This window comes from Cibotium barometz, chromosome 33 (assembly GCF_041138505.1).
Source record: "Cibotium barometz isolate CiBa-2024 chromosome 33, ASM4113850v1, whole genome shotgun sequence".
NCBI classification, from domain to species: domain Eukaryota; kingdom Viridiplantae; phylum Streptophyta; class Polypodiopsida; order Cyatheales; family Cibotiaceae; genus Cibotium; species Cibotium barometz.
Window position 1 is genome coordinate 16506926 of NC_141078.1, and position 10533 is coordinate 16517458.

The 10533-nt window shown below is 41.4% G+C and overlaps 1 protein-coding gene across 2 annotated transcripts; it reads right to left on the reverse strand.

Annotated features, from left to right (window-relative positions):
* Positions 1–603: 603 nt before the first annotated feature.
* Positions 604–2421, reverse strand: LOC147619361 (uncharacterized). Of its 2 annotated transcripts, XM_086772986.1 has the most exons (2): positions 2312–2421; positions 604–2005 (listed from the first exon to the last, which is right to left on the reverse strand). In XM_086772986.1, the coding sequence occupies exon 2, from the start codon at positions 1989–1991 to the stop codon at positions 891–893; it is 1101 nt and encodes a 366-aa protein (XP_086629112.1). In that variant the 5' UTR covers positions 1992–2005; positions 2312–2421; the 3' UTR covers positions 604–890. The 2 variants fall into 2 exon arrangements, with proteins under 2 accessions (XP_086629112.1, XP_086629111.1); XM_086772985.1 differs by having other exon boundaries at positions 604–2401.
* Positions 2422–10533: the final 8112 nt, after the last annotated feature.

A 10533-nucleotide genomic window follows, 5' to 3' on the forward strand; every position in this document is an offset into this window, starting at 1 on the left:
CCTTACAAACACATGAATCCGACCACGTACTTGACCTTTGAGGTGGCCAATGGGTGGAAGCATGTCCACATCACTCGAGAGAGTGGGCACATGAGACCTTTATATGTAACCAGCCTAAGCTGTTGGACTGCAGCTACTTACAAATGCAACAATGGCAGAGACTAAAGCTGTTGGATGTCCTGGGCAGATACAAAGGCGATAGGCATCCTGCATGGACAAAAATTTGAGACTTTCAAATGGCTAGACAAAGCCTCAGTACTCAAGCAAGCTGGTCGACGGGAATAGCAAGAGGCCAGTGCAGCCTGCTATGCAACAATGAGAAAGGGATCCCACCTACACAGTAGAGAGGTGAAGTTTCCACCACAGGCATCTACAATAGAATGCGGGTAGACCTGTGCTAACCAGTGACATTAGAGGACATGAATAACAATCTTTAAAAGCGAACTACTACGATCAATCAAGTAAGTTGCGACCAAATAAATGATAGTATACAGCAACAAGAATACTGCCATCTGCATGGATAGAATCTGCAAACACAACCTACTCTTCTTGGTAAAAACCCTACAGACACAATGAGAACATTCTGAGAGAGAGAGAGAGAGATCCAAGACACAAACATTGATTCCCCTGTATAATTGAAGCACAAAATTTACAAGGGACATGCCGCATTTTCAACTATAATCAGAACTTTATGTGTGAGCTCATCCTTTCAAGAGGACACTATATTTACAAAGCACTACAGCTAGATTTACTGTACCACTGTACCACCACTTTAGCTTGACAATATAAAACTGTTTGAAGGAGACTAGCCCCCCTCTTAGTGATGCCTTTCCCCTCCGCTGTGCCAACCTTGGCCCTTCTCCATACCCCTATCTTTTCCCTGCATTGATCTACGAGCTCTCTGTGATGTCTTTCTTCTTCGAAAGGCGCTTCAGGAACTCATATGTCGTAATCATGGTGGTTGCCGACATTGCCATCATTGCCCATCGAGGACCAATCCCTCTGTAGCATGCCCTCAACCCACCCTCTTTCATAAGGCTAGTCACTGTGTCTCTCACAGTGGGCTTCTTGTTCCCTACCCCTGCCAACACTTGCAGCCGTGTTTTGATGGTGTCTAACGGGGTGGTGAGCAGAGCTGTTACACCTCCTGCACATGCAGCACTTGCCCCTTGAACCCCGACTACAAGACATGAACTCGGGGCTGGGCAGTCCCCAGCTAAGTTTCTGCAATACCCTAAATTGCTCCATACTGTTCTCTGTGCAAGACAATATGATGCCCACCAAAGCGCATTTGAAGGTGCATATGTTAGGATAGACATGCCAAAACCCCGGTAGAGACCCCGCCATCCATCTGCTCTGATAATAGAACGGAATGCATCGAGGCCTCCCTTGTAGTTTACTGTGCTTGCATTTAGGGTAGGGTTTCCGCCTTTACAACTTCCAGGGGCAGGAGGATTTGCACACCTTGTGCTAGGGTTAAGGTTATGGTTTACCCCACATCTGTAGCTTTCTGTGCTAGGGTTAGGGCTACCACCATATTTGTGACTAGGGTTTCCACCACTTTCTGTGCTAGGGCTTGAATGCTTACCTTGCACCATGAGACGCTGGCTGATGACGTCCACAGGAGTCCAGACAAGCTGTGCTGCAACAGAGGCGGTGAGCCCGCCCACTGCATTTGAGGTGGCGGCAGCAGTTGAATCAGAAAACCCAAATCGCAAGGCTGCATCTCCGACTGTGCTTTTGGTGATTTCGAGGGTACTCATGTAGAGGACGCGGGCGGGTATGGTGCCCAGTAGAGAGGTAGGAAAGCCTCGGTAAAGGCCGGCCATGCCTTCTTGTCGCAGGATGCTGCAGCAGAGCTTGAAACTTGAAGAGGATGGACCAGAGGAAACCTGCTGTCTTGTCTTGAGCACCATGACAGGGTAGAGGGTGCCCGAGACCCCGGAGAAGAGGGCGGCGCCCAAGATGAAGAACTTGGATTTGTCGAGCATGTCCCAGTGCACATCTGCGGGGAGGTGAATCTCAGAAGAGCTCTGCTCAGAGGATCGGAAACTCATCTTGTCCACACAAACACACAAAAACACACACACACACGCACGCACGCACGCAAAGGCGAGAAAAGCAAGCAGATCAGCCACCGTGTGCAGAGTGCAGAATGCTGCGTGTAAGCAGAGGTAGAAGAAGAAGAAGGAGAAGAAGAAAAGTGTACAAATTGGGCGGCTGGATTTGAAGAAAGCAGCGCGCAGCAGCTCGGTACATGGTGCCGCGACCCTTGGAAAAAATGAAAGGGCTTTCCAGTGGGCTTGCTTACCAGCTTAAAGCCGAGCTCGCCAGAGCTCCTTGGCTATGGTTCACACCACGGCAAGGGGTTTGTTTTACCAGTTTTCTTGTTGGATGACGGATGATGGCAGTTTATCTCTCTTTCGCTTATATTGATGCAACTCCACGTAGGATCCCAGCTGTGTCCCCTATAAAGTGCCACATCTCTTGATATTTGTTCGATGGTTTTTTGGGGGTTTTATAGAAGCAAGGCTAATGAAATACACATTGAAAGGTGTGGGATAAGGGGGGGGGTGAGAGAGAGAGAGAGAGAGAGGGGGGGGGATAGAGGGGGGGATAGAGGGGGGGAGGGAGATGCAATAATCTTGTGGTTGAAGTGGTGCAAGAGAGAGAGAGAGAGAGAGAGAGAGAGAGAGAGGGGAGAAACAGGAGGAAGAGAGAGATAACGTAATCGTGTGGTTTAGGCCTTGGCATGGAGAGAGAGAGAGAGAGAGAGAGAGAGAGAGAGAGAGAGAGAGAGAGAGGAAATAATCTTGTAGTCCGAAGAGGTGGAAAGGGGGATATGAAGAGGGGGTTGTGTGTGTGTAGAGAGAGAGAGGGGGGGAAATACGAGGAAGAGAGGGAAAACATTAAGAGAGAAAGGGAGAAAGTGGGAGGCACTAGGTAGTAATTTTGTGGTTTGAGCCTAGAGAGATAGAGGCATGAATGTGTGTGTGTGTGTGTGTGTGTGTGTGTGTGTGTGAGAGAGAGAGAGAGAGAGAGAGAGAGAGACTTATATTAACATCTACAAAACGCCAAGATGTCCTATGAGATAAATACATAAGAGGAGGCAATGAGCTGAATCTATGGTTCAGCAAAAGGAAATTAAAAATAGAAAAAATAGAAAAGTCATGCTAATCAGTTAGGAGAGTTATGATGCTAAACATTAGATACATTCACTAGCAATCTATTTCTACATCTATTTTGGGTTTCAGTTTGGTTTGTGAAAATTCTCAATGAGGGCCCTACCTTCATATGATAGACTAAAAACTTGTCTTCTATGCAAGATTCTCATACCTTGGCTAATCCTTTATTCTTATGCTTGAGAGAGAGAGAGAGAGAGCAACAAAAAAGGTACATGAGAAAGAAATAAGGAAAATAACAATAATAATAATAATGGAGGAAAGATATTCTAAAAATATCAACGTTTTTTGGCTTGTGTGTAGCAAAGAGCCGCACAATACCATCATGTCCAAAGGCAAGCTAAAATGTTTAGATGAGCTATCTTACATGAGAGGAGAGATGATTAAAAACCACTATAACATAAAAAAGATCTAAGATCATTTGAGCTCTCTAGGGCATAAATACCTCTACCCAATTTATCATGAGTAGAGCTAATAGCAATGAAAGGCATGGACCGTGTAATACTCATAGACTGTTAGCATACACAATAGCCCATCCAAGTTCACTAAGGAATCATCTCATCAATAACCCTTTACAAAGATTCAGAGTGAATTGAGGTAGAGAAGGGTTTAGCATGATCATGACAAGATAAGCATTTTCCCTACCATATGATACTCACCTTGAGACCCTTAGTATAAGTAACCTAAGACTTCTCCATATTGACCAATCATCCCCCATCGATTTTCCCATATTTAGATGTGTATCAACTGCAGCCTCACCTTACCATTTGAATCAAGCTCCATCATACCTCAAAATCCCCCCTTATAATCCTCCCAATTAATTCTAGAGTAAGTCTTCGAATAAAGAAAATTGTACATCAAACACCCTTCTAAAATGCCATAATTCTTGGTTTGGCTTGAAAGCTTGTTAATAGAAAAGCAAAGCAGCATACATTTGACATGAGCCAACTTTCACCCTCCTAGGATGCCATAATTCTTGGTATGGATTCAATGCTTTTTATATAGCTCTAGGGTCCTATCCCCCAAAACTACATGCCCCTATGGGAAAAGATAATGGGAATTTAGAAGCCATGGTAATCATTGTCAATAAGAATGATGGGGAATGAATGAAAGATTGAACATTGGGTGAGTTCAAGAATGCGAGCGTCAAACCCACTCACCAAATGTATTTAGAGGTATTACATAGTTGCTTGGACTCGACAAATATGCAGTAGGAGGCTTTTCTATTTATAGAAGAGAAAAAGTTCATTCCAATGTAAAACATTTGTATGGAAGTCACTAGCATGGAAATTAGCCTAGAGAAGCTGGGAGGGGACTATACAAGGCACTAGTGGAAAGTGTTTATCTAGGCATGTTGCCCTACAGTTCTTGGGACTATGCTTTGGGTGTAAGGATAGGTGGAAGTTTGTATTTAGACATTCCCTAGGGTTGGTAAGAATATTCTTGGGATGTAAGAAGCAAAGTGTGTGTGTATGGGCTTGCCCTAGACCTAAGGGTTGTTGAGGTTGTCTCAAGATGAGAATAATGAGCTTATGGTATATACCATCATTAATGCATCCAACTTGTTGCTAGCGAAGTTCCTAGGCCAGTGTGAGATGTTGGACAACATGTTCATCCATGTCCTCTTTGTTTTTGGGGAGCTACAAATGTCTTGTTGCTTACAAGGCTAGATAAGATGGAGACACTAAAATAATGCATGAAAGTATTCTAAGATATGGACACACTCTCTTCCCTCCTATCAGTATCTAAATAGGGGTAGAGGTTCAATTGTTTATTTCCCTCCTATCTAAATAGGGGTAGAGGTTCAATTGTTTATGGACACACTCTCTTCCCTCCTATCAGTATCTAAATAGGGGTAGAGGTTCAATTGTTTATGGACACACTCTTTTCCCTCCTATCATTATCCAAAGAGAGGATGTGAAGGACATATCATATCATTATCATGCTTCTCATGATAAAACAACTTTACCTAGGGCATGAATAAGGTAAGGTTGTATGAGACTATTCATGTCTTTTTTACTTTAAGGAGGAAAGTTTGCGCAAGAGAGAGAGAGAATCATGTAAGATAATATGTGAATTAAACATGAGAACATTGATATAAACCTACTAAAACCTAGTACAAAGAGTACTTTTTAATGCTTTTGGAAAAATGTTGCAATTTTACATTAAAAAAAAGGAAATTAGTTTTGTGGATACCCTTTGAACTAGTTATTTCTAAAATAAAAACTCTTTGAACTTAGGTGATGTACATTTCTATGTATATGGCTTTTGTAATAGTTAATCCCCCAAACTTTAAATCTACTTAAGCAACACAGAACTTGAGGACGCTAGAAGTTCATTACATTATTTTGCTTCTTGATGTCATAACCATAAAGATGCATAGTACCTTTTCATGGTGATGTTCCAAATCTTGAAGATTAGAAAAATTTATCAAAGGTGATCAATCCGTGCAAGTGCCCATTGATTGTGTTATATAGTATATGGGAAACCCCATACATCTACCTTGGTCTTTGCATACTTTACATGTGGCAAAGTCTATCCAATACCAAATGTTCTAATCTACATATAATATATATAGTATATGGGAAACTCCAGACATCGACCTTGGTCTTTGCATACTTTACATGTGTCAAAGTCTATCCCGTCCCAAATGTTCTAATCTACATAAAATTTTAAGGAGGTGTGTCAAATTACTAGACAAGAACAACTAATTTTCTTTTAGTGTGGCATTTAGGAAAAGTTTGATTAGCTTTTTTAAATAGGATTAAGTGCTAAAATGTGTGTCCGTCTTAGCCACTTGCTCCTTTAACATTTCAAAATTTGAGGAATTTTAGGCAATTGTTTCTTTTGTTTTTAAGAGAGAAATTTGTTGAGAGTGCATTTCAAGTAGAATGTTATCTAGAAATTTCTCAACATTTCATTACCATATGATTAGGTGAATTAAGATCATGCTACGTACTCTATGAATAGTTGAAATTTCACACTTTATCATAAAAATCATTAAATTTACACCATAGTTCTACTTTTCATAATGATTATGACTATGATCATGGGAAGCCACTACCATCACTTCTCGTTATGTAAATTTACAAGGACTTGGCAAGACATGAGATGTCTTAGCGGTAAGGTGTTGAAGTCCCATGCAAGAGGTGCTGGGTTCAAAACCTGCTATATCTAACAACATGGAAGCACACACACATGAACGAGCACAAAAGAACCCAATTTTTTAATTAAAAAAAAGTGAATCCCATTAGTTTGCACATTACTAATATAATCAATTAAGTAGACAAAATGTTTGTTATACGCAACTCACCATTTAACTTCTTTTGCTAAGTGAACCATATGCAATGTGTTTCATTTAGCCAAGTAAATTGATTTAGGAGACATTCAAGGAGATCCATGGAAGAAAGCATACATCTATAATTTAGTTACTTTATAGTTACTTTATAATTTAGTTACTTTATAGTCCCTTCTAAGGTTCATATTTTAACAAATCTGTAGCTTTATATGGTAGTGATGTGTGTGAACACACTTAGGACCACCGGGGCACTTTTTCCCTCACTAGGAGGAATTTTTCCCCCGTGCGTATGTACACCCTCTTATCACTCATTTTGGGATGTGTACTTATCTTTTGTATTTGGCACACATTTGTTCATTCTATCTAGTGACTTTGTGTGCTCTCAAGCTTCTCTATCTTGTGTGTGTATGCATTGTTGTAATCCTAACCCTAATTCCAACAATTGGTATCAGAGCTAGCTTCCTTGACACTTGATCTAGTAGTCTGCCTCCCTCCTCACGACCCTATTTTTTTGTCTCCGATTGAGATACCCTCTTAGGAGAAGAAGGTGTATATTGTAGTGTGGTGTATACGAAGTATACAATGTTTTGGGTCTGTAGCGCGATTCTGGCGCATTTTGGGCACCGCAAGGTTTCTGCAGGCGTTCTGGAGAGGCATCATTTTGGATTGGTTCTGCTTGATTTTGGGTGTTTGGGCTGTGTTGCGGCGATAAAGATTTGGTATGCAGCAGAATCTACAGTGTCTTCAACAACATCGACCATCATACTTTCACCAGTAACACTCTATTCTCTACTTTGTGTTAATTTTCATACACTTTATAGGCGATTCAGTCAGTTGGCAGCCATCCAAGGTTGCATTGTGAATACTGAGTACTTGCAGTGTGTTGAAAGATTTTGCATTTGGTAGAAAGTCATGGCTAGCAGTAGTGATGTATTCAACATGTTGTCTGCTGAGGACAAACTTGATGGGACTAACTACCCATTGTCGTCCTATATGATGAGGCATGTATTGGTTGCTAAAGGCCTTTGGAATGTGGTCAGTGGTAGTGAAACTCGTCCTATTTCACAACTACCAGTGCAACCAGGTGCTGTAGGTACATCTGAAATAGAATCTGATATAGATATTTCTCCTCCACATGCACCGCCAGTACCTCCCACTGTTGCTCATACGAGATGGGATGGAAGAGATGCATAGGCACATGCATTGCTTGCACTTTTTGTGAAACGAAGCATTATTCCTCATATTCGGTCATGTAAGACTTCAAAACAGGCATGGGATGCACTTGCTGCATTATACCAAGTGCGCAATGAAGCATGTGTTGCATATCTACGCAAACAGTTGGAGTTTGAGCACATGAATGAGGGAGAGTCAATGGACAACTTCTTGACCAAGATCAAAGATTTTAAGGAGAAGCTTGCTAGTGTGGATGAGATATATCCTGATAGTACATTGGTGCCCACAGTTCTCAATGCATTGTCGGATTCTTATCAGAGTTTTACCTCTACCCTTAGATTCATGATGAAGGGAAATCCAAATGCCCTTGCATTTGATGAGCTGGTTTCAGTACTCTTGCAAGAAGAGCAGTCTAGGAAAAACAGATCTAATATGTGAGTTAGTGAGACCAAGCTTTTGTTGCCAATCATAAAGGCAAAGGTAAAGCTTCTTCGCATGGTGGCTATAAGCCAAAATCAGAATCCTCAGGTAAGGATGCAGAGAAAGAAGGTGATAAGCCTAAAAGGAAGGGCAAGTGTCACTATTGTAGGAAACCAGGGCACTACATACATGAGTGCAAGAAAAGGCTAGAGAAGGAGAAAAAGAAAGAATCAGGCATGGCTGTGGTGGGGGGCTGATGCATCTGCACCAAGTGCAGAGAAGAAGGAATCTGCAAGTTTTTCTCAAGATGATTGGGCATGGACTGTACATTGCAGTTATGACCCTTCTGTTCACAATGTATGCATGTCAGTGGCAGAATCGGATGCTTGTTACTTTGACAATGGAGATAGTAAGCACATTACTTCACAAAAAGGTTTGTTCTCATTCTAGAATCTGTGCCAAGTGCAGGAACAGTCACATGTGCAAATGGTTTCTTATATCCTGTCAAAGGAGTTGGTAGAGTTGTGCTCACTACTGCAAATGGGGGCGCATTTACTCTTTCAAAATTTTTATATGTGCTAGGCATTACTTAAAGAACTTGCTGCCAGTTTCAGCCTTAGCCTTGTCAGGCTTGACGGGTGAAATTTGTGGATGACAGATGTACAGTTTAGGATAGAAATGATGGTTATTCTATCATTGCCTCAAGTACCTTGTTTCATGGCCTATACAAGATGGATGTATTTGAGAAGTTGCAGCATGATGCTTACTCAATCTCTACGACTTGTGCTATGATTGATGCAAAATTATGGCATGCACGATTTGGCCATCTGAATTATGGCAGTTTGTTATGACTTCAAAAGCATGATATGGTGTCTGAGTTGTCAACTCTTGAGACCCCTACTAGACATGTATGTGAGGGGTGTATTCTTGGTAAAATGCATCAGGCATCATTTCCAAAGGATGGATTTGAGAGCTGTTAAGAAATTACAGCTTATACATAGTGATGTATGTGGTCCTATAAGGACACCATCTATTGGGGGATATCTCTACTTCATCACTTTTATTGATGATTACTCCAGATATAGCTGGGTGTATCCATTAAAGCAGAATTGAAAGGTTTTTATGTGCTTTAGGCACTTCATATCCATGGCTGAAAATGCATGTGAATGTAAAGTTGGCACCCTTCGTTCAGATCCAGGGGGGAGTATATGTCCAAGAAATTTCATGCATATATGGCTGAAAAAGGCATAAGGCATCAATGTACAATTCCATACACACCTCAGCAAAATGGTGTGGCGAAGAGGAAGAATAGGTCTCTCATGGAGATGGCACAATGTATGGTGAAAACCCAAGATTTACCTCATGGTTTTTGGTTAGAGGCAACTATGTGCGCAAACTGTGTGTGTTAAATAAATGCCCTATCAAGGCCTTGCAGAGTCTTAAACTCCTTATGAAGCTTGGCATGGCAGGAAGCCTTCTGTGGCTCATTTGCATGTTTTTGGTTGTCTTGCTTATGCTCTTGTGCCTAAGCAACAATGCAGTAAGCTTGATGACAAGGCAATTAAATGCATATTTGTGGGATACAGTTCAGAAAGCAAGGGATGTAGACTCTACCATTTGGCCTCAAAGCGGATTTTGGTAAGTATAGATGTTGTTTTTGTCAAAAATTCAGTTCAGCCCATGCTTTCATGGCAAAAAAAAGCAGAATGTATGCTCACATGACATGTTTGATTCGCTCCTACCTTTGTTTAATGGAGGGAAGCCAAATGTAGAGCAATTGAATGCTCAACCAAGTGCTGAAATTTAGCCTTTGTAGGTGCAAAATCAACCTTCAAATCAGCCTTTTGATGAGGCAATTATTGAGGATGTAGTGGATGAGGAGAGAGCAACCATAGAAGAATCTAGGTGTATGCCAAAATGGCTTGTTTACCTAGCAGAACTCATGCTGGTTCTCATCATGCAGATTATTCTCATGTGGATCATGTTCTTATTTCTACTTTATGTAATGAGGAGGAACATGTTTCCTTTGAGGAAGCACAAGATGATGATCATTGGATGCATGCTATGTAGGATGAGTATAACTCTATACTCAAGAATGACACCTGGTATTTGATAGATGTACCTCATGGCAAGAAGGCCATTGGTACTAAGTGGGTTTACAAGTTAAAACACAAAAAGCAGCTGGTAGCATTGATCGCCTACAAGGCCAGACTTGTTACAAAGGGGTATGCCCAGCAAAAGGGCATTGATTATGATGAGACCTTTGCACCTACATCTCGTATGACTACCATTAGGTGTATGATTGCTTTGGCAGCACATCATGGGTGGAATGTACATCAGTTGGACGTTAAGACTGCATTCTTGAATGGTGATTTACATGAGGAGGTGTATGTATCACAGCCTCCTAGTTTTGATGTGAAAGGAGAAGAGTCTAAAGTATGCAGATTGAAAAAGGCTCTT